The sequence below is a fragment of the Silurus aristotelis genome (genome assembly GCF_946808225.1).
Source record: "Silurus aristotelis genome assembly, chromosome: 8".
NCBI lineage: Eukaryota > Metazoa > Chordata > Actinopteri > Siluriformes > Siluridae > Silurus > Silurus aristotelis.
The window spans coordinates 28597048-28622483 of NC_139581.1; the positions used below are offsets into that span (position 1 = coordinate 28597048).

General features: G+C 38.5%; 1 protein-coding gene across 1 annotated transcript; it reads left to right on the top strand.

Annotated features, from left to right (window-relative positions):
* Window positions 1–183: 183 nt before the first annotated feature.
* Window positions 184–19471, top strand: il1rap (interleukin 1 receptor accessory protein). Its single transcript, XM_083549063.1, has 11 exons — window positions 184–207; window positions 5015–5100; window positions 11974–12250; window positions 12445–12619; window positions 14800–14968; window positions 15169–15237; window positions 15562–15694; window positions 16577–16725; window positions 17095–17238; window positions 17998–18141; window positions 18230–19471. The coding sequence occupies exons 2-11, from the start codon at window positions 5016–5018 to the stop codon at window positions 18706–18708; spliced, it is 1824 nt and encodes a 607-aa protein (XP_083405189.1). The 5' UTR covers window positions 184–207; window position 5015; the 3' UTR covers window positions 18709–19471.
* The last annotated feature ends 5965 nt before the right edge of the window (window positions 19472–25436 follow it).

Sequence of the window (25436 nt, forward strand, 5' to 3'; positions counted from 1 at the left end):
GTGTTTGTGTGTCTATTTTTTTTTATTTATTTTTTATTATAGTTGTTATTAATACGCGTGATGTGAATAATGATGCAGAGTTTTTTCACGTGCGTGGCAAATGACGAGCGATCAGGATGAAAGGTTGAAAAGAGAAAGAAAGAAAGAAAGAAAGAAAGAAAGAAAGAAAGAAAGAAAGAAAGAAAGAAAAGAAACATCGACACAAAAGTACTTTGAGACAGATTGCCTAATGTCAAGTGTGTGTGTGTGTGTGTGTGTGTGTGTGTGTGTGTGTGTCTACTTTTTGTTATTATAGTTGTTATTAACACGCGTGATGTAAATAATGATGCAGAGATTGTTCACGTGCGTGGCAAATGACGAGCGATCAGGATGAAAGGATGAAAAGAGAAAGAAAAAAAAAAAAGACTGCCCATTGTGTGTGTGTGTGTGTGTGTGTGTGTGTGTGTGTGTGTGTGTGTGTGTGTGTGTGTGTGTAGGTCAGGCTGTTTAACTAAGGAAGAAAATAATAATATGGGATAATAACTTTGTGTCTGACTGATAAGTTTCAGGAAGGAGTCTCCAGTTTCAGTCGTTCTCCAGCACTATTCCTGACAGACTGCGTATTTTAGTAGCAAAAGCCGAGAGAGAGAAAAGCGAATCTTTGGATCATATCGTCTGGTTAGGAGGACAATGACATGTAACACTAAATGGATAAAAAAAAAATCCATCGGTTGTAAATTGTAGTAATCGCTGGCAAATCGCTGTAGCGTGTGTCTGCTGTCATTGGAAAATTCATGGAAAGCACAATGCAAAGTTGATATTATTTAAATAATAATAATAATAATAATAATAATAATAATTTAATTATTTCCTCCGCTACATTATGATTTGCGTCTGCACCTGCTAATTTGTTGTCTATTAAACTTTAGGTTGTTGTAATTCTGTTATTCAACAAATATAATCATTTGTCAGTTTATGACATCAATTAAGGCCAAAATAGGGCAAATGCAAGAAACAGAAGTGTGTGTGTGTGTGTGTGTGTGTGTGTGTGTGTGTGTGTGTGTGTGTGTGTGTCTGTGTGTGTGTGTGTCTGTGTGTGTGTGTGTGTGTATGTGTGTGTGTGTGTGTGTGTGTGTGTGTGTGTGTGTGTGTGTGTGTGTGCAAAATATACATTGGTGAATTTGGATTTGAATTTGGTCTATGTTACTGTTCCCATTATAAAGTGGTGTAGTGTTACTGTTCCCATTATAAAGAGCTGTAGTGTTACTGTTCCCATTATAAAGTGGTGTAGTGTTACTGTTCCCATTATAAAGAGCTGTAGTGTTACTGTTCCCATTATAAAGTGGTGTAGTGTTACTGTTCCCATTATAAAGAGGAGTAGTGTTACTGTTCCCATTATGAAGAGGAGTAGTGTTACTGTTCCCATTATAAAGAGGAGTAGTGTTACTGTTCCCATTATAAAGAGGAGTAGTGTTACTGTTCCCATTATAAAGAGCTGTAGTGTTACTGTTCCCAATATAAAGAGCTGTAGTGTTACTGTTCCCATTATAAAGAGCTGTAGTGTTACTGTTCCCATTATAAAGTGGTGTAGTGTTACTGTTCCCATTATAAAGAGCTGTAGTGTTACTGTTCCCATTATAAAGTGGTGTAGTGTTACTGTTCCCATTATAAAGTGGTGTAGTGTTACTGTTCCCATTATAAAGTGGTGTAGTGTTACTGTTCCCATTATAAAGAGCTGTAGTGTTACTGTTCCCATTATAAAGAGGAGTAGTGTTACTGTTCCCATTATGAAGAGGAGTAGTGTTACTGTTCCCATTATAAAGAGGAGTAGTGTTACTGTTCCCATTATAAAGAGGAGTAGTGTTACTGTTCCCATTATAAAGAGCTGTAGTGTTACTGTTCCCAATATAAAGAGCTGTAGTGTTACTGTTCCCATTATAAAGAGCTGTAGTGTTACTGTTCCCATTATAAAGAGGAGTAGTGTTACTGTTCCCAATATAAAGAGCTGTAGTGTTACTGTTCACATTATAAAGAGCTGTAGTGTTACTGTTCCCATTATAAAGAGGAGTAGTGTTACTGTTCCCATTATAAAGTGGTGTAGTGTTACTGTTCCCATTATAAAGAGCTGTAGTGTTACTGTTCCCATTATAAAGAGGAGTAGTGTTACTGTTCCCATTATAAAGAGGTGTAGTGTTACTGTTCCCATTATAAAGAGGTGTAGTGTTACTGTTCCCATTATAAAGAGCTGTATTGTTACTGTTCCCATTATAAAGAGGAGTAGTGTTACTGTTCCCATTATAAAGAGCTGTAGTGTTACTGTTCCCATTATAAAGAGCTGTAGTGTTACTGTTCCCATTATAAAGAGGAGTAGTGTTACTGTTCCCATTATAAAGAGGAGTAGTGTTACTGTTTCCATTATAAAGAGGAGTAGTGTTACTGTTCCCATTATAAAGAGGAATAGTGTTACTGTTCCCATTATAAAGAGCTGTAGTGTTACTGTTCCCATTATAAAGAGCTGTAGTGTTACTGTTCCCATTATAAAGAGCTGTAGTGTTACTGTTCCCATTATAAAGAGCTGTAGTGTTACTGTTCCCATTATAAAGAGGAGTAGTGTTGTAGTGTTACTGTTCCCATTATAAAGAGCTGTAGTGTTACTGTTCCCATTATAAAGAGGAGTAGTGTTACTGTTCCCATTATAAAGAGGTGTAGTGTTACTGTTCCCATTATAAAGAGCTGTAGTGTTACTGTTCCCATTATAAAGAGCTGTAGTGTTACTGTTCCCATTATAAAGAGGAGTAGTGTTACTGTTCCCATTATAAAGAGGTGTAGTGTTACTGTTCCCATTATAAAGAGGTGTAGTGTTACTGTTCCCATTATAAAGAGCTGTATTGTTACTGTTCCCATTATAAAGAGGAGTAGTGTTACTGTTCCCATTATAAAGAGGAGTAGTGTTACTGTTCCCATTATAAAGAGCTGTAGTGTTACTGTTCCCATTAAAAAGAGCTGTAGTGTTACTGTTCCCATTATAAAGAGGAGTAGTGTTACTGTTTCCATTATAAAGAGGAGTAGTGTTACTGTTTCCATTATAAAGAGCTGTAGTGTTACTGTTCCCATTATAAAGAGCTGTAGTGTTACTGTTCCCATTATAAAGAGGAGTAGTGTTACTGTTTCCATTATAAAGAGGAGTAGTGTTACTGTTCCCATTATAAAGAGCTGTAGTGTTACTGTTCCCATTATAAAGAGCTGTAGTGTTACTGTTCCCATTATAAAGAGCTGTAGTGTTACTGTTCCCATTATAAAGAGCTGTAGTGTTACTGTTCCCATTATAAAGAGCTGTAGTGTTACTGTTCCCATTATAAAGAGGAGTAGTGTTACTGTTCCCATTATAAAGAGGAGTAGTGTTACTGTTCCCATTATAAAGAGGAGTAGTGTTACTGTTCCCATTATAAAGAGGAGTAGTGTTGTAGTGTTACTGTTTCCATTATAAAGAGGTGTAAAGTTGGTTTTCAGAATGTGAATTGGTGTATTGATGTTATTTCCATAGTAAATGACTGTGGTGTTGGTATATTTTATTGTAGTGAGCTGGGTTTTATTCAGTGCTAATATTTGTATTGTGTTAGTAGGCAAATATATTAGCAGATTTAATGAAGAAATATCCCTGTATGTATGTATATTTCTATTTGTAAGTAAATGCTTCTTATTTAATAAATATTAATATGTAAATATTCCATGCCTTAAAAATATCTATTCAAAATATTTGTTGAAGGCAATACATTTATTGTAATAAATCTATTGGTAAGAAATGACTAAATAAAACCAACCCAAACAGTTTATTGTTTGATTTAGATTTTTTTATTATTATTATTAAAAATATGAAATGAAAAATGGATGAGCAGAAAGAGAAAGAGAGAGAAAGAAAGAGAGATTAATTTTCCGTATGCACCCAAAAGAAAGATTTCTGTAGGTGCAGATAAACGTGTCAACCTTTTTGAATGTGACGCTTCCACCACCATGTTTCGAAAAGATGCCAGCATGTTGTAATTAATACTTCAACTTATTTAATGTACTGGAAATTTCGAATGGACGGATTCTACGTTCCTTAAATACTGTGTAATGAGTGCTGTATATGCTTAGAGTTGTGTGTGTGTGTGTGTGTGTGTGTGTGTGTGTGTGTGTGTGTGTGTGTGTGTGTGTTTGGGGGGGGTACACACTGTGTAATTGACTCTCAGATTGAGCAGCTTATTGATCAGGCCAAGAATTTGATTAATCTGTGTTTTTGTGTGTGTGTGTGTGTGTGTGTGTGTGTGTGTGTGTGTGTGTGTGTGTGTGTGTGTTTGTGTGCACCAGTGGCCTCTAAGTGCTTCAGCCTGACTTGAATCAATTAAGTGTCCTTGTAGCTTTCGCATAATTGGCATTTCAGATTTCCCATCATGCTTTTCAATCAAATTAAAGCACACCATTATGAGGGATTTTTGTTTAAGCGCGTGTGTGTGTGTGTGTGTGTGTGTGTGTGTGTGTCCTTCACTTCCTTCTTTCATCTTTTATTGGCTCTATCCATTTTTACTTCCTCAGTTTTATAGTCTTTAGTCCTTGTATAATTTCTTTCTTTTCATTCCCTCCATTATCACTTTCTCCACCATTTTGTCATTTGCTATATACTCACCAGCCACCTTTCTGCAAGCAGTTTTATGTGTGTGTGTGTGTGTGTGTGTGTGTGTGTGTGTGTGTGTGTGTGTGTGTGTGTGTGTGTGTGTGTGTGTGTGTGTGTGTGTGTGTGTGTGTGTAAATGATGGATGCTGTGGTGGTGACACAGGGGACCCATCGCTCTCATCCTCTCAATGGATCTTCCATTTCTGTCTGGTGCACACACACACACACACACACACACACACACACACACACACACACACACACACACACACACACACACACACACACGCACATACACACACGGATCCCTGTCTCTCTTAATAAATCATCCATACCTCAATGAACCCAGTTCCCCTAATGCTTCTCTCTCTTTCTTTCTTTTTAGAATGTTCATCTCAGCTCTCCTCTTCCTGTGCCTGATGTCTGTGGTTAATGCCACCCTTTTAGAACCCTCACCCACTAGCCAATCAGGTAAGAGCTTTTTGCCAAGAAATAAACACGGCTTCCTCCTGTTTCTATTGTTTGTCCCAACGTCTAATGTTTAAGTAACACACCTTCGAATCACCTTCTGAACTGAAATTTCACTCAGGACGTGTTCCAAACCATATGATATCCAACAATTGATGGAATAATCAGATAAGAAGTAATTGTTCTTTATTAAAGAGAAATACTAAAATATACAAAAGAAAGTATGAAGTCATTTCTTTCCTTTAAAATTTTTTTATTTATATTTTTTATGGCTAAAATTGCACACAACAATATCTGTGAAAATTAAACGCATTTAGTGCATTTAATTGCCATATAACAAATAAAGAAAGAAAAAAATCCTAAATAAAAATATAGAAATCTATTCTAGATTTTTAGAGTAATCTAGATTACTCTTTAAAAAAATAAAAAAGTAAACACACTTGTACACTCTTTGTTTTAGTTTGAAATGATCCCAAACTTCTTTGGCCTGGATCATATGGACGCCCGTTTACGCCACATAAAAAGAGTTTATTTCTCGTAAAAAAAAATCCAACATTTCCGGTGCATCCACCGGTAACCATGTTGTCGGCCTAAAGTTTGAAGCTGTTGGTGTATGAAGGAGGCTCCTCTGCTTCATCCGTCTTGTTCCTTCTCCTCCAGAGCCGATTGTTAGACAGAGGTCTTTTTAGAGATCGGAGGCACATTCTGACACTATAGAGGGGGTAAAACTGCCCGATTGGCTAAAAAAATCCAGTCGGAATTGCGTGGAAAAAACACAGAATTGCCAGGTATAAAGTTTCTTTTGGGTTACCTGTCCAGAGCTTTATGCCACAGAGTTTAGTGGATGGTGCGTCAGTAATAGTGGTCCATAGTGTATACGTAGTTAAATGAACTAAACGAAAATGTTAATATTCGAATAACTCGAGATACTCAAGGAATCGTTTCAGATCTACACACTGGAAGTATATAAATCTATGCTTCTTTTTAAGTACAAATGCTTGATAATACCATCATTATTTCACTTTGGATGTGTCCCAAACCACACTTCCTAATCACTTCAACGGGCTAAAATAAAGCCATCATTATTAAACCCTGGATGTGTCCCAATCCGTACTTCCTGTTCAGTAGAAAATGCTTGATAACACCATCATTATTCCACACTGGACATGTCCCAAACCACACAAGGGCTAATTAATTCAATAATTATTGCTTAATGGACATGTCCCAATCCATACTTCTTTTAAAGTACAAATGCTTGATAATAACATCATCATTCCACTCTGGATGTGACCCAAACCACACTTCCTAATCACTTCAAAGGGTTAAAATAAATCCACAATTATTACGCCCTTGACATGTCACAATACACACTTCTTAATCTATATAAAGTCTAAATAATATGATCATTATTGCACCAGTCCCAAATCACACTTCCTGTTCAGTAAAACTGCATTATAATACCTTCATTATTCCACTCTGGATGTGTCTCAATCCACAATTCTTATTTACTACAAAGGCTAAATAATATAATCATGAATTCAGTCTGGATGTGTTCCAAACCACACTTCTTAATCACTTCGAAGGCAAAAATAAAGCTATTATTATTATTTCACACGTATCAAACCACTCTTCCGGTCAGTACAAATACCTAATAATACCAGCATTATTCCATGTTGGACATGTCTCACTTCCAAATCACTACAAGGGCTCTATAAGTAGCTTCATTATTATACCTTGGCTGTGTCCCAAACCACACTTCCTAATCAGTACAAAGACTAAATAATCTAATGATGATTACACCCTGGATGTGTTCCATTCACATTTCCTATTTAGTACAAATACTCAATAATGCCATCATTATTAAAATCTGGAGGTCTCGCAAAAATGACATCTTATTTAGTACAAAGGCTCGACAAATATTAAGGGTGTATTTCAGCTGTTTTTTGATTCAGGAAAAAATTTGGAATGAAAAAGCTTTCATTTTTATTTCTGACCCATAAAAAAAATGCCAAAGGAAAAAAAAATTATATAAATAAAAAAAATGAATAGAAACAGAGCTTTAATGTTGTAATCGAAATATACCATGGGTTTGCTGTATGTTAAAAAATAAGAAAAAATTATGAAATAAAAAAATAACATTATAAATCCTCTTACATATTCAATTAAAGACAAAAATTCTGTAGCCCAAAGGGAGAATGATGGAAAACTTAATGAGCTTTCAAGGCCTCATTTTAATTAGAACTAGAGCTCCAAAGTCGGCTAAAATGGCCACTTTCTGTGAGTTTCTTGTGTTCGTTTGGTAATTGAAAGCTACTACAGAACTAAATTTCCTATTAGAATGTATTTTTATAAATGTTTTCTGGTGTCCAAACTGTGCATAATTAGATGCTGATAAACACAATGTTAGTCGCAGGTTCTCTTGATTTCTTTTGTCTTGTGACTCTTTCATTCTAATGGTGTCCCAAAACACTTTCTATTCAGTACAAAAGGCTGAATAACTGCAATTATCATTCCACACTGGACATTCCCCAAACTAATGGCGGTGTAGTTAGCACTCAATGCTAAGTATAATTGCAGTTATATATTAGATTTCTTTAAATTACTGACACATCTGAGGAAAACGTTGATCTTCTGTGTAGTTTTTCTTGTCAGTGTGGCATTATACTGTCTGTATAAAAGGTTTTTTATTTTTTGCTGAATTATTATGTAACCAGATTGTTTTGGGGTTTTTTGGTCTGGGTTATTAAATTTTGGCTTGTAATTTCTCAGCACTTAAGCAGACTGTAACTGTAGCATGTAGCAAGCAATACTTGCTACATCAAAAAAACATCATAACACCTGCTGCTCTAAACACAGGATGTGGTTTGGCTGATGAAATGTTTTTAACTAATCGGATAAATTGGAGTGAACGGCTGATGCACAATCTTTTCAGAATCAGGGACCCGCTTCGGAAATGCCGCCCCCAGTATACCGTGGTAAGCAATGCACTTAATGCAAAGCCTGAGTGAAATTAAGTGGATGTTTAGATTTGCAGATTAAAGTGAGGTCTGACTTACATTCAAGTTCCCCATGGCTTGTGGCTAGAAGCCTGAGCCTTGCTGTTTTGGCCATGTGGCTGCAGAAGCCACAGCCCGACCTCAGTAGTCTGAACAGACCATGCCTGAGGAAGGAAGTGTCCTTGATCAATTCTTGAAGTTTAAAGTACTTGCCTACAATCAGAGAAAGTTTTTTTGTACCTTTGCCATTGGGAGCCCCATTTTAGATGTCGACACCCTGCAGAAAGTGTCACAACAAGCAGAACCTGCCAACCAGGTCTTCTGCTGAAAGGGAAGTGTTGTTCTGCCTAATGTACCCTATACTGCATGGAGTTGTGGCCTTGGATGGGCCAGCTTTTGTACCAGGCAGTGATGCTCTGAGCAACAAAGGTTTAGAATGTCCTTCAAATGTGGGTATAAACCTGATTTTCTGAAGTTGTCTAAGTTGCCAAAAGCATTGGCCTTCAACACTGAATGACACTGAAGAATTTGAAGCTAGACACTCTTTCTGAATGAGCTCTATAGATCTTATAAATGGTGCAATGTCCTTGGTTTTTTTCTGATGATCAGTCCAGCTCAAGGATCTTGTCTATGAACCAATGAGCTAGATATTCTACTTGGTTGAAGTAGGTCTTCCCATAATTGTTCATGATAAAACACTTTTTGGTCTGTCAGGGCAAAAGAACTGTACTTGTTGATTGGGTTGACTATTAGAAAAATGTCTACAGACAGGGCTAATAACTTCTTGCTATATACACATATTTAATCATGTTATGCTATGAGATTGATGCTGATAAAGCTGAACGTTTGTTAATGGTTAAACATTTGTCATGTTACGGTCGGCTTAGTAAAAATGAGGTCTTTGCTAAAAGTTGTTCAAAAGATAAGATAAGATTAGTGGATCTCATCTGTGTAAAATGGTTTGATATTTGTACTGGCTATTCTTTTGAAAGCACAATCTGCTAATTCTGCTGAATAAATCGTAGAGACTGTTGGCATAAGCACATCTATTCAGAACGAGCCAAAGTGTATCTTAGATCACGAGTAATTGATTTGATACTGACAAGTCAGTAGTATTTTTATTGATTGAGGAGAACAAAGCAAAGCAAACGAAGATGGTTTAATTTGATGTCTGGCCCCTCAGCATTGCAGCATAAACTTTGGCTTTTGGTTGTCTAGTAATATGACTAAGTAGTAGGGCAATCTTCTATTTAATAAAGAATAACACAAATTTGTTTTGGCAAATGCTTGGTAAAGAATTAAATTAATTATTCCAGTCAAGTATTTGCTTAATAGACCACCAAACAAAATCTTGCAGACTGCATCAGTTCAGCTTGTTGACTTGGCATTGGCCTCAAGGGTTGTGGGTTTCCAATCAAACATCTGCCTTGTGTCTGTAAAATTAGCATGTTTCTCTCTGGGTGCTCCATCTTCCTCCCCAGTCTAAAGACACATTGTCAACTTATTGACATTTCCAAATTGCCTGGTCCGGAGGGGTCTCTTCTGCCTTGTGACCCTGTGTGGAGTAAATGGTATAAAAAAGATGGATGGATTTTTCTTCCGAAGGCCAGAACAATCGAAGATTCCAGAGCCTATCCTAGAAACTCTAGCTGTAGGACGGCATTGCATACCACACACCTTCATTAGTACCTAAGGGAAATTTAGCATTGTCCATACACGTAGGATACCAGCATGTTTTGGGAAGCCAGAGGACCCAGGGGAAGTTTTACAGGGAGACATTAATGGATCAAACTGGGGTATTCTTATCTCTGAGGTGTCAACACTGTGCCACTTCGGCATGTTCAAGTGCATTTACTCGTGATGAAGCTATGACCATAGAGCTATGCTGAGTTAGTACTTTGCGATTGTTGCTTGTCAGACTGTACAAACATGATACCCATGTCACACTGTAGGAGCTCAGTTGTCACAATGTCAGTCTGAACGACAGTTCTGAAGTTTTGTGTCATCAATCCGTGACTCATGTCCTCCCGCTAATGCAGCTAGCAGCCAACGAAAACAATCTGTAGCATCAATTTTGTTCACGACATGCCTTGATGGAGGGGGGATACTGAATGCTTATCGTATATTCTGTTCTGGCGCAGAATTATAAATCAGTTATATGATGTGGGCTGATGTTAGCATGCAGACTATATTAGCATAAGCCAAAGCAGTGTGTGCATGTGTCTGTGCGTATTTGTTCGTGTGTGTGCGTGGGCGCTTGGTTCTGTGTGTGTGTGTGTGTGTGTGTGTGTGTGTGTGTGTGTGTGTGTGTGTGTGTGTGTAAATTTACACTGCTGTAATTGATTTTTGACTTTGTAATGTTTTACAGTACATGCTATATTTTATGGCTTAAATATTGATTGTGTGTGTGTGTGTGTGTGTGTGTGTGTGTGTGTGTGTGTGTGTGTGTGTGTGTGTGTGTGTGTAAATAAATGTCCAGGCCAGGGATGTAAGTGTGATATTGATTTTTGCGTAGTTATCGCTCATTCTGTACACTTTGCTTCTAGCATTCTTCGCACACAGCCTGCAGTGTGTCACTGGGCATCAAAAACTCCTTAGATGTTATGAGGAAGAAACCTTGAGAGGAACTAGATTAAAATGCGGAACCCATCCTCAATTGGGTGGCACCAAGAGTGTGATTATAAATCATAAAAATAATACGAAACCCAGGAAAAAGAGAAATATCATTAACACTGAGTGTGTGATTTAAAATGAGTTTCAGTGTAGACAGGTAATAGACAGGTGCGGCTTATTTATGTTCAAAATAAAAATCTTTGTAAAATTCAGTGGGTGTGGCTTATATTTGGGTGCGCTTAATAATCCGGAAATTACGGTAGTCTTACATGTTAATTACCTCCCAAGCTCCCTAGGAGGTGAATCAGTTTACTGTTTACAGGAGTTGAGCTGCTGGTAAAATCCCTGATCACGTTGCGACATGGATGACTCAGTTTCCCGTTGCATGACCACATACTCCAGTCTACGTCACCTCCGACATTTATCAACAACAAGAAATGGGAAACTTCTAAATTCCTCATGTCAATGTATAAACCCAAGCATTATATTATACTGTAGTGTTCCAGTTCTCTATTCTAAGTGTTTCATTGCTATTCTGTACTGCAGAGTTCCAGTCTTGTACTGTCCATTGCTATACTGTAGTGTTCTAGTGCTTTACTGCAGTGTACTATTCCAGTGCTATGATGCAGTGTTCCGGTGCTTTTATGCAATGTTCCGGTGCTATGCAGTTCTAGTTTTATCCTGTATTGTTCCAGTAATATGATGTAGTGTTCTAGTACTGTACTGTTCAAGTGCTGTACTGTTTATACTGTAGTGTTCCAGTCTTGTATTGTTCCATTGCAATACTGTAGCACTCCAGTAGTATATTGTAGTGTTCTAGTGCTATACTGTTCCATTGTTATACTGTTCCAGTGCTATTATGCAGTGTTCAATTGCTTTACTGTTCCATTGTTATACTATAGTGTTTCAGTGCTATGATGTTGTATTCTAGTGCTATACATTTTTTTTTTAACCATACTGTACTGGTCCCGTGTTACACCGTAGTGTTTGCCATGATGTAGTGTTCCAGTGATATACTGTTGTATTATTATATTGTAGTTTTCCAATACTATGGTATAGTGTTCCAGCATTATACTGTGTTCCACACTACACTGTTCCAGTATTATACTGTAGTTTTCCAGGAGTACTGAAAATTATAGTTGAGCAAATTGTGAATTATAAAAAGGTGATCATTACAGTGATCTGTGTGTGTGTGTGTGTGTGTGTGTGTGTGTGTGTGTGTGTGTGTGTGTGTGTGTGTGTGTGCGCGTGCACGTGTGTGTTACAGGGCCGCAATGTGTAAACTGGGGTGTGTATGAAAGGGAAGCAGTTAAGGTGTATGAGGGTGAAGCAGGGAGAATACACTGCCCTCTCTTCTCACACCCCAAGCTGTATAACTACGCTCAGATCCAGAACACAGGACACACACTGCTCTGGTACCGTCATACACACGAGCTGGAGGAGCCGGTCGACCTGAGCCTAGCAACGTTCGCCAAACACAGAGACGCGCTGTGGATACAGCCGACCAGCATGGAGGACAGAGGAGAGTACATCTGCCTTCTCAGGTACACACACACACACACACACACACACACACACACACACACACACACACACACACACACACACACACACTAATACTACTACAAATTCTGAGGATGGAAGGTCTGTGTGTGTAAAGAATACCACTAAATATATATATATGTAAAATATATATATATGTGTGTGTGTGTACGTGTGTGTATGTGTACGTGTGCAGGAACATGTCCTCGTGTGTGAAGATCGGTGTCAGATTGGATGTGGTTCCCCGTAAGTGGGAGTGTGACGATACATTGCACCGTAACGTCACTGTTCAATTGCAGAGCAACTACACGCTTCGCTGTCCCAACGTGCAGCACCTTCCAAACAAGACGTACAACGTCATCTGGTACCATGTGAGTTCCAGTTCTATACTGTAGTGTTTCAGTACTATGATGTAGTGTTTTAATACTGTAGTTTAGTGTTCCAGTAATATACTGTAGTGTTTCAGTGTTATACTGTAGTCTTCTCCTACTATAATGTAGTGTTCCAGTACTATAGTGTGGTGTTTCAGGACTATACTGTAGTGTTCCAGTTCTATACTGTAGCATTCCAGTGATATATTGTAACGTCCCAGTACTATAGTGTAGCGTCCCAGTACTATACTGTAGTGTTCTGGGACTATACTGTAGTGTTCTGGGACTATACTGTAGTGTTCCAGTGTTATACTGTAGTGTTCCAGTACAACAGTGTAGTGTTCCAGTACTAAATAGTGTAGTATTCCAGGACTGTAGTGTAGTGTTCCAATACTATGGTGTAGCATTCCGGGACTATATTCTAGTGTTCCAGTACTATAGTTTAGCGTTCTGAGACTATGCTGTAATGTTCCAGTACTATAGTGCAATGTTCTGGGACTACAGTGTAGTGTTCCAGTACTATATAGTGTAGTATTTCAGTACTATACTGTAGTGTTCCAGTACTATATAGTGTAGTATTCCAGTACTATACTGTAATGTTTCAGTACTATATAGTGTAGTATTCCAGTACTATACTGTAATGTTTCAGTACTATATAGTGTAGTATTCCAGTACTATACTGTAATGTTTCAGTACTATATAGTGTAGTATTCCAGTACTATACTGTAGTGTTCCAGTACTATATAGTGTAGTATTCCAGTACTATACTGTAATGTTTCAGTACTATATAGTGTAGTATTCCAGTACTATACTGTAATGTTTCAGTACTATATAGTGTAGTATTCCAGTACTATACTGTAGTGTTTCAGTACTATATAGTGTAGTATTCCAGTACTATACTGTAGTGTTTCAGTACTATATAGTGTAGTATTCCAGTACTATACTGTAGTGTTCCAGTACTATATAGTGTAGTATTCCAGTACTATACTGTAGTGTTCCAGTACTATATAGTGTAGTATTCCAGTACTATACTGTAATGTTTCAGTACTATATAGTGTAGTATTCCAGTACTATACTGTAGTGTTCCAGTACTATATAGTGTAGTATTCCAGTACTATACTGTAGTGTTTCAGTACTATATAGTGTAGTATTCCAGTACTATACTGTAGTGTTGAAGTACTATATAGTGTAGTATTCCAGTACGATACTGTAGTGTTCCAGTACTATATAGTGTAGTATTCCAGTACTATACTGTAGTGTTCAAGTACTATATAGTGTAGTATTCCAGTACTATAATGTAGTGTTCCAGTACTATATAGTGTAGTATTCCAGTACTATACTGTAGTGTTCCAGTACTATATAGTGTAGTATTCCAGTACTATACTGTAGTGTTCCAGTACTATATAGTGTAGTATTCCAGTACTATACTGTAATGTTTCAGTACTATATAGTGTAGTATTCCAGTACTATACTGTAGTGTTCCAGTACTATATAGTGTAGTATTCCAGTACTATACTGTAGTGTTTCAGTACTATATAGTGTAGTATTCCAGTACTATACTGTAGTGTTGAAGTACTATATAGTGTAGTATTCCAGTACGATACTGTAGTGTTCCAGTACTATATAGTGTAGTATTCCAGTACTATACTGTAGTGTTCAAGTACTATATAGTGTAGTATTCCAGTACTATACTGTAGTGTTCCAGTACTATATAGTGTAGTATTCCAGTACTATACTGTAGTGTTTCAGTACTATATAGTGTAGTATTCCAGTACTATACTGTAGTGTTCCAGTACTATATAGTGTAGTATTCCAGTACTATACTGTAGTGTTTCAGTACTATATAGTGTAGTATTCCAGTACTATACTGTAGTGTTCCAGTACTATATAGTGTAGTATTCCAGTACTATACTGTAGTGTTCCAGTACTATATAGTGTAGTATTCCAGTACTATACTGTAGTGTTCCAGTACTATATAGTGTAGTATTCCAGTACTATACTGTAGTGTTTCAGTAATATATAGTGTAGTATTCCAGTACTATACTGTAGTGTTGCAGTATGAAATTAAATGCTCCAGTACACTTGTTTGACATCTGTATCATCTCACTCTGTTTGTGTGTCTGTGCGTGTGCGCGTGTGTGTGTGTGTGTGTGCGTGCGTGTGTCTGTGTGTGTGTGTAGAAATGCGAGAGTGACAAATTTGATGGCCTCTTCAGGGAAGTGCGCAAGTACGAGCTGATAATCTACCAGATGTTTACATTTTATGCCGGCCCTTACACCTGCGTAGTCACCTACCAGAGCAACGGACACACACTCAACTACAGACATACCATCAGCCTCAAAGCCGTGTGTAGGACTCACACACACACACACACACACACACACACACACACACACACACACACACATTCTAAAACACAGGTGCAAACAATAGATAATGTATATTAATGTATACTCATGAACTGTGTCTCTTTCTTTGTGTGTGTGTGTGTGTGTGTGTGTGTGTGTGTGTGTGTGTGTGTGTGTGTGTGTGTGTGTGTGCACAAATAGCCAATATTGAGTTTAAACACCCAACGTTTTTGAATCCAACTCATGACCAGAATTTCATTGTAACTGTGGGTAAGTCTCACTCAGGATCCTTGTTTGTGTTTAGTCTTGTCTCAGCATGTTTAATGTTACACAATCACCACACATTTTCTTATGTATGTACATTATATGTAGGTTTTTCGCATCCATTACGATTCCATTATAAACTTTGGGGGGCGAATAAGACGTCCCCCTAACGACCGATTTTGCAAAATGTAGTCAAAAGGTAATATATTGACTTTAAAATGTTGCAAAAGAATTACATTTACTTCCTTAATGTCTGCCGCTGTACCTAGCAAAAGCAAGACGACTCAAATTCATCATGCTAAGTGTCTGGTTTCCATGGTAACCCCGCAGGCAAGGACACGAACTTTGTCTGCCGACTGTTCCTGCCGTACCTTTACGACGAAGAGCCGCAGATTTGGTGGAGCATCAACAATAAGACGCTGGAGGAGCTGTCAGAGCCTCGATACACCTCGCCCGAAGCCAGGCATATACACACACACACACACACACACACACACGTTAAATTGCCAAAAATATTGGGACACCCTGCTTTTCCAGCTACATGGGCGCAATCAAACAACAAATTACACAAAATAAACATTGGTGGAGAAAAAATGTATTTTTATTTTTATTTTTTGGGATTTTAACAATAGCTGAGAACTTATTTACCCTCGATGCCCGATAGGACTCTCAAAACTAACGCCTCCTACAGGCGAAAACCTCAACACCTTAAGAATATTTAAATTAATTAATATAATTATATAATTCATAATTTTTAAATAAATAATATCATGCTTCCAATGCAGCGCGCAGTCTTACGTAAAAACAAACAGCACATGGTATCAGTGAGTCGCCTCTAGAGGCCGCTCTCGTAATGACAGTGTACCGGAAGCTGGAAAAACTATCGGAATGGATTTTTGCAGATAGGCGATAGTTCCAGCAATCAACAATCGGTGCTGATTAATCAGAAATAACAATTAATCGGTTGACCGTCACATAAAAATGCTTCTGTGCACAAAGCCAGAAGATATTCAATATTGAGATGAATTGGAACATCATTCCAGGAGCTCCTGACCTCACCTACACCAGTACCTGACTTTCCTAACACCCTTATGGCTGAATGAAATCTCACAAATCTCGACAAATTGTAGTGGAACATCTTCCCAGAAGAGTGGAGGTTATTAGAACAGCGAATGTGGAATGGGATCTTCAAAAAGAAACACATATGAATCTTATGGTCAGGTGTCCACAAACTTTTGGCTATATAGTGTATTTGCATTGGTCAGTTTTTGCTTTCGAATTGTTTTTTAGTGTATATATTTGTGTGTGCGTGCGTGTGTGTGCTTGTCTGCTTGTACACACACAGTGTGCCAAATGATGATTATGGGGACCGCGAAATGCACAGGGTGTTGTATGTGTCACCATTTAAAGAAGAAGATCTGCACAAAGAGTTTCGCTGCTCTGTCCAGTACGGCAAAGAATTTCACAGCAAAATCGTCACGCTAGAGGAGGAGGGTAAGCACACACAAATACACACACACACACACACACACATATACATACACACACTTGACATTTGTCTTCATTTGATTGATTTTCATTTATAGTGGGCGTTTAACAATGGACAATGTCCTAAAGCAGCTTTACAGGAATTAATAGCGATTATAAATTATAGTGTCATAAATCAGTCCCTGGAACTTTATCCCTAATGAACAAACCAGTGGCGAAGGTGTCAAGGGAAAACTCCTCGAGACTTCATAAGGAAGGAGCTTTGAGAGGAACCAGACTCGAAAAAGAACACGTCCTCATCTGGGTGCAGAACTGTTGATTATTGTTCATTGATATTTCACTTTGTAAAGTGTGTGTGTGTGTGTGTGTGTGTAGTGTACATCCCCTCGATAGAGCTCGGCTGCGGTCTCGGGTTGACTCTGGTTCTCGCGTTGTTGCTCTTCGTGTTGTATCGAGTGTTCTGGCTGGAGGTGCACCTTCTCTATCGCTCCTGGTTCGGCACAGATGAGAGAGATATGGGTAACACGTGTGCACACACACACACACACACACACACACACACACATTGCAGAATCCGTGACAATGTTGTTCTTCCTCCGTGCATGTAAAATTTATTCCATTACTTACAGTTATGACAAAAATTTGATTTCATGGTACTTGCCATTTTTGGGATACATGGTGTGTATCACGATCTATAACTTAGCTAACAAACTGTCTGCGAATTAGTGGTAAATTCCAGGCAAAAAATCTTTTACCGAGTTTGATGATTCTTTTCTTTTAAATGTCAATATAATATACAGGTATGCGCTCGAACACCAAGACATTTAATTGGCATTGATTTGAAAATATATAAAATCACAAAATCAATGAATGACAAAATTGATATTATAATAATATACACTGTAAATTTGGGGAAACCGAACCATGAGTTATGTACTTTTTGAGAATCCACATTCAGCCACAAGGGCATTAGTCAAGTCAGGTACTAAGGTCTGGAGTGATATCCAGAGCGACGTACAAAGGTGTCAGAGTTATAGAGCAGGAGCTTTTCCACATCTTCCCACCCATGAAAAACAGATCTTCGTTGAGCTGGATATGTACACGGGGTTTGCATGTAATGCTCAAACAGATTTGGGTCTGCAGTTAAAATTTCATGCTCCCAGACGTCCGATGCAATTGTGTGCCTCCAACTTTGTGGTAAATGTTTGGGGGAGATCATGTATCATGTATTAGCAGATTCCCTTGTGTGTGTGTGTGTGTGTGTGTGTGTGTGTGTAGATAATAAGGAGTATGACGTGTACATCTCTTACGCACGCAACACCGAGGAGGAGGAGTTTGTCATGGCAACACTGAGGCGTGTGCTGGAGGCGGAGTTTGGATACACAGTGTGTATATTTGACAGAGACAGCCTGCCTGGCGGAAGTGAGTATTTAAACCCTCACGCTACAACAAGAAGCGGCGAAAAAAGAATGTATATGTATAATGTGTGTGTGTGTGTGCATGTGTGTAGCTGTAACGGAGGAGACTCTGCAATTCGTCAGCCGTAGTCGCCGTTTGCTGGTCATCCTAAGTGCATGCAGTGCATTTCGGGATGCCCAGGCTCTCCTGGAGGTTCGGGCAGGGGTGTCAGCCATGCTGCATGGCGGCAGCATGAAGCTGGTGCTGATCCAGTTAAAAGAGTCTCGCGCAACACGTGACAAGAGTCACAAACCGGACACGCACCAGTGCGTGAAAGAGCTACGGCGCGCACGTATGGCTCTAGCGCTGGTACAATGGGAAGGAGAAAAGTCGAGCTCGCTTACGTCTCACTTCTGGAAGAAATTGCAGCTGCAGCTGCCCGTGCGAACACCTACACACGCGACAAAGCCTGCACAGGTTACATCATATACTGATGAAAAACAGAAATCCGAGAGAGCAATGCTAATGCTGGAGAGCATACATAAGCCTGATACACATCTGTACAAAGCAACCTACAAACACATTTCATAGAACATCATCATCGTGTGTATTACTTGCCCACTGAACTCGCGGGTTCACCACTGTTCCTTCCTTGGAACACTTTTCTTACACACTGACTACTGCAGACCCGGAACACCCCACAAGAGCTGCAGTTTTGGAGGTGCTCCGACCCGATCATCTAGCCATCACTCTTTGGCTTTTGTCAAAGTCGCTCAAATCTTTAAGCTTGGCCATTTTTCCTGCTTTTAAAACATGAGGACAACATTTTCATTTACAATATATCCCACCCACTAACAGGGGCCATGATGAAGAGATGATCAGTGTTATTCAATCGCCAGTCATTATGTTATTCCTGATCGGTGCACATACATGTACATATATTTATTATTTATATATTCTGAAGTTTGAGGACACCTGACCATTGAATACATGATTATTATTAAACATTTCATTCCACATTTAGTTCTCATTTGCTCTTATAATAAGCTCCACTCTTCTGGGAATTTGTGCGATTTCATTCAGCAACAATGGTGTTAGTAAAGTCAGGTACCGATGTAGGTGAGGTGATGAGGCCTGGGGTGATGTTGTAATTCCTCCCAAAGGGGTTTGATAGGGTTGGCCTTTATAGCAGGCCACTTAATATCTTCCACGCCAACCCATGAAAGCATACCTTAATCGAGCTTGTACACAGGGGCATTGTCCTGCCCCACGGTCTGCTAGTTCAAGTGAAGGAAAAATTCCATGCTATTGTCATGTTTAAAAGGTAACGCCAAAGCGTTTTCATTGACAAAAAGTTATAGAAATATGACTTATTTATTAATAATAAAAAAAATACAGGTAAACTTACTCAACCAGCTGGTGAGACAATCAGGAGCTGACAGTGCATGTTTATCAAGGAGTAAAGGTCACAGGGTTTCTGAATAAATTGGGGACAGTTTTTCTACTTAATTAAACACTGATGTATGTTTTATGTATGTAGATTTTATGTAGATTTTATGTAGATTTTGATGTAGATTTTTTTTTATCTTGGCACAAAAATCCCATTATATTTGGTATACTTTTTTAGGACACAGGGCTTAAACCTAAATTATTATTATTTTTTGTACTTTTTTAATTATTATTATTATTAATAATAAAAAAAAAAAATAATAATAATATGTCTATATGTGATATGTCTTTTGCTAAATTTTTTTTATTAATTTGCTTCATTGAATTGTGAAATTGTTTATAGATGGAGCAGCTGGCAAAACATTGATGAGTGCGTTTGTTTGCTAACATTGCCTAATTGTTCCTAGCCAGCATCTGTATATGATTTGCTTAAGTCTGCTAAATGTCTCTGCCAGATCAGTGTTTGTTTAGCTAATTTTCTGCAAAACTCTAGAATGTACTGACCTACCTAGCGCTAACCTAAGCACTAACAATAGCTCCAACCTTTGTATTAGCATAAATGTTTCCTGTCAAACCTTTTTCTTGTGGTGAAAAAAAATAAAAAAGTCCCATTGCATGTACATTAATTGGTTTGCTGCAAAAACCATTCAGTTATAAATCCATTTAGTTTTTCAATGAGGAGTTTTCCCTCGAGTATTTGAGAGTTATGTGATTTATTAGTTGCTAAGTATCACTCTATGAATGTAGGTTTTAGTAAATAAAGGCATTCAATTATTTTTTATTTACATTTTTAACAACCTGATCATTAAGCATTTAATGGAGTGTGAATGTGTTTCAGTATTCATGCCATGCATATTATTTTATTGCTTTTATAATGTCATTATCACTCATGATGTCATTTCAGATGTTGTATTTTTGCTAAAACAAATAAACATCATGTTCATATTAAACAAAGTAATGCATGTCATTCAGACTTCTTAAAGATGGATATTTAATTCACATTCTACGCATACATTCAGGCACCTGATCAGACAGCACAGGCAGAAATGCTCTCTCTTTCTCATTATGGATCACAGATGCACTCTCTCTCTCTCTCTCGCTGAATGATTGCAGACATGCTCTTCCTCACTGAATTATCAAAGACGCTCTCTCAGTCTCTCAGAATGATCACAGCTGCTCTGTCTCTCTATATGATAACAGATGCTCTATTCCTCACTGAAGGATCACAGATGCTCTCTGAATAATCGCAGACACTCTTCCTCAGCGAATAATTGCAGATGTTCTTACTGTCTTTCTGAATGATTCCAGATACTCTCTTCCTCACTTAAGAATCGCAGATGCTCTCTCTTTTTGAATAATCGCAGACACACTCTTCCTCACTGAAGAATCACAGATGCTCTCTGAATGATCGCAGACACTCTCTTCCTCAAACGAATAATTGCAGATGCTCTTTCTGTCTCTCTGAATCATTGCAGACACTTTCTTTCTCACTGAAGGATCGCAGATGCTCCCTCTCTTTGAATAATCGCAAATGCTGTCTTCCTCACTAAAGGATCGCAGATGCTGTCAATCACTTTGAATGGTCGCATACACTCTCTTCCTCAGCGAATAATTGCAAATGCTCTTTCTGTCTTTCTGAATCATTGCAGACACTCTTTTCCTCACTGAAGGATCGCAGTTGCTCTTTCTTTTTGAATAATCGCAAATGCTGTCTTCCTCACTGAAGGATCGCAGATGTTGTCTGTCTCTATGAATGATCGCAGATGCTCTCTTCTTCACTGAAGGATTGCAGACTCTCTATATCTGAAATGCCACTCAACTCCCAAAACAAGTATTTTGAACAGACTTTTTACATTCGCTTAATGATTAGTGACTGAATCAGTCACTATTTTCATCTATTTTCTAACATCACATATATTGGCACATACTGTATGTTTCCAGGTAAATGAAGATTTTGGAAAATGTTTTCAGTCACTGGAAGTAAAGCTTTGAACCATTGCTTATGTGAAAGAGAATCATTTTTTTTAACACTTGCCCAATGCATTTTGCATATATCGTGAATGTCTTCATATTCTCTTGATCAAAGCTGCTGATTTGGTGGTTGTCATATCCACCACTCTGGTGCTACAAATCTGACAGTTATAATTGGTAAGACCCAAGAGTAATCTTATGATAAATCACCAACCCTGACCATGATAAAGATGTAACTAAAGATGAATGAGTAGCCCCGAAACCACCACCACTATTTTCTTCTCTGCCTGGGACAAGTGACACCAACTACTAGGGTCAAACTCCAGGGTCAGTCCTGAGTTCAATCGCCCAAAGGTGAGAATAATTGACGCTTCTTTAAAGTACTTGAATTTCAGACACATTAATTCAAGGCCTGAAAAGTACTTGAAAACAAATATAGGTCCTTGAAAGTGTTTGAATTAAATTTGAAATACATTTTATTTAGTAGAATGGTGCTTTAATCCTGTTAGGAGTCTGTATGGATACAATGAAATTCTAGCCAGATAGCTAAACTTAAAGTGAAATAGCAAAAAATAATCATTTACCCTTTACTACTAGAATATTTGTTTAGGGATTTTTAAACCTTACATTGCAAGCAGTGTTCGAATGTTTTCCGTTGCGGTAAGTCCTCTTAATTTCGTACTGGGCAGGGGTTGGACATCCGTTTTGCACTGTTTTTCAAAGTTTGCTTATTACTTACACAGAAACAGAGCAGTGACACTGACTAGGTAGTGTGTGTTGCTATTGCACAAGTGTCTCTCATTGAGATGGGTATTCCTGCTGGAGTGAGAAAGAGTCCAGAAAGCAATGGTGATATTTTGTGAATGGTGAGACTAATGGGTAAAGGATGCTTATTGTGGAAAAGAACAAGGATAATACCCTGTAACGTTTGTGTTTTGTGTGTGTGTCAGACCTAGCCGAGTCCGTCCTCAGGTGTATGCAGGCAAGCCGGCGGGTTGTGGTGGTGCTCAGCGGACCATGCGTGTGTGAGAAGAACGTTCAGAGGCTGGAGTGTGGGTTGTGTGTATACCTCCACGACACGTGCGGTACTCCGCTCATTACGGTGCGCTGGCGGCGCACACTCAGGGCGCCATGCTGTCGTGAGCTCGCCGAACTGCGCCGGTGTGCCATTTGTGTACACTGGCATGGTGCACAATCCCAAGACCTCACCTCGAGTTTCTGGAAAAGACTACGGCTTGCACTCCCAGGTCGGCCACTAGCTCTCGGTCGGAGACTTATCGACAGCACGTCGTCACACTCCGACCTGGCGGCGGTGGCACTTCGTCGTACACACGGCCAGACACGTGCTCACCTGCACACAACTGGTGAAAGAGCGATTGGCTGTGCATTTTGTCCAAGTGACTGTAAAATGATGAATGGCAAAGGGAACAACAAAATACAGAGCACACACTGCTGACATACAAACACACAACATTTCGCATATAAAAACCATAGAAAATATACACAATTGTGAATTTTAGACCACACACTGTGAACATACTTGCATACTGGGTACACTACTGATGAACTTTTCAGGGATATGTTTTCTCTCTCTCTCAGACAAACAAGAACATGATCCAAAAAGGCTGTGTAGGGCAGTAATAAATAGTGTCTGTTCTAAAATCCTATGCAGTGGAATAGCTTTACTTTGCTGTATTTCATCGCTCAGACACCAGAGGGCAGCACTTGACTATCTCTGAAAGAACGTGCCATTACAATAAATAAAGGTGAATTCTAATGCGTCTTTCAAATTTCTTACCTTTCAAACATCTGACCTCCCATTCTACCTGGTATTCCAAGCTTTTCTGGCTTCAGGTCATGGATCTCGTTCTATCCAAAGAAAGAGAAGAGAATGAGATGGATTCTGGCCACCTGAGGGGATCCTCAGTGGGCTCAGTGTCAGCCATTCAAGAAGATGGATGGCCAGTGATGTCTTGTAGGCTCTATTGACTTCTTAGGGTGGGATCTTCATAGCCTTCAACAGTTTATTTGTTATATTATTGACTCTTGTGGTATCCACAAGGGAAGTGCTTCTGTTCTGAGAAATATATTCTCTGAAATATATTCATGGAATGAACACTAATTGTTTCTTAGCGTCATTTTTCTGTTCAGACTAAAAAGAAAACACTGCACCTACTTGAAGTAGATTTTGGAGATTGTTGCTATGTCAAGTCAAGTCAAGTTTATTTCTATAGCGCTTTTCACAACAGACATTGAGGATCCCATGCCCTGCATCGGTTGTCTAAATTACCTCAGAAAAGGTTTCAGTTGGCAAAAATAATAATAATCAAATAAATAATAATGTGGACTACTTATGAAACTGGAACAGATGTTGTGTCGGTAAAAATATTTGACCAAAAAATCTACTTTTGTGTTTGTAGTATTCTAGTTTTAATTAAATCACCATGCGACTCCCCCTGAGTAATGTTTTGCGGGGTCTTATGGGAGAATCTCCTAACACAAATGGGGGAATTTGGGACACACACAAACACACAGCCTCCCTCAAATTTAACACAGATGAACACGTAAGGCTAGTTACATTATTTGAAAAACGTATTGAGACATTTTAAATGTTTTTTTTTTTTTTTTATGTTTTTGTATGGTTCTTCTTCAAACTATTACCACAAACCTTAAAACACAAAATTATATAGGATGTTTTGGGATTCATGCACTAGCATGAAACTTCCATTCACTGTAAATAGGACATCCAGACAGGTTTCGGCATTGACAATGCCCCTATGCACAGCCAGCCCCTTGAAGATATACTTTACATGCGTTGGAGTGGAAGATCTTGAGTGACCCCCTACAATGCTCTGACCTAAACTCTGTTGGGGATGAATTTATTCAGTACCTGACCTCATTGATGCCCTTGTGACTGAATGATCACACATATCCACAAACACTCTAGTGGAACATCTTCCCAGAAGAACAGAGCCGAGCTTGATGGCAGAGTCAATAAATCTGAAGACATATCAAGACAGTTTAGTAAATAACATTGTCAAAATCCCAATGTCCAACTATGTAAAATGTGTTAGGGGTTAATTCTAGCTGGATGCACATGGGATGTGGTAGATCGGTACATTGCAGCACCAAACTACTAGTGGTTGCCCCTAAACAAGCCAATTAACCCTCAAATGTTCAGTTGAATCTATGAGATAATTGTAAGTCACTCTGGATAAGAGTGTCTGCCATAATGCCCTAAATATAAATGTACCACTGAGATTTACCACACAGATTGCAGGGCAATGGTATACATTGTTTGCTGCATTCAACTACAGGTTGTAACTTTTCAATCAAGACCTCTGATAAATAGGAAAGAATAAACAACAACAAACAAGAAAACACTCCAGCAATTAGGAATTCCTATTTGGGGACTTTGAAGACTTGGAGTGGCTTTCTCAACTCCAAATTCTTCAAGTGACATCAAGTCAGCAGTTAACTAAGTAGTACCTTTAAAGTATCTGTACAAGGGTTGTGTATGCAAGTAGTTGCTTTAGAGCGATCGCCCAATGTATTATTTCTTGGTAAAGCTATAATTATAGTTTGCAGTTCAGAAGAGAATAATAAGCAAAACATTTCTTTATACCCCTCCCCCACCACCCATAGACACACACTTCCTAGCTTGAATAACCAAGGTAAAAAATGACACTATTTCCAGCTTTGACTTTCCATTGATGGAACCTTAGACACACAGTCGTGTGCCTTTTCAAATCATGTTTGATCAAATTAATTTTGCCCAATTGGATCAATTGGTTCAATTTTAAGAGACACTTAAACAATAAGCACTTGAGTTGAATGTGAGTACCTTAGATGTTGTGTATTTACAATTATTTACAATTTATCACCACCTTCAACCTCAT

Bases quoted from the DNA above. Each gene is read 5' to 3' on its own strand.
- il1rap (XM_083549063.1), top strand. From the start codon at position 5,016: ATGTTCATCTCAGCTCTCCTCTTCCTGTGCCTGATGTCTGTGGTTAAT. The intron at 15,238-15,561 runs GTAAGTCTCACT...GTAACCCCGCAG, and splicing joins GAATTTCATTGTAACTGTGG to GCAAGGACACGAACTTTGTC. The intron at 18,142-18,229 runs GTGAGTATTTAA...GCATGTGTGTAG, and splicing joins AGACAGCCTGCCTGGCGGAA to CTGTAACGGAGGAGACTCTG.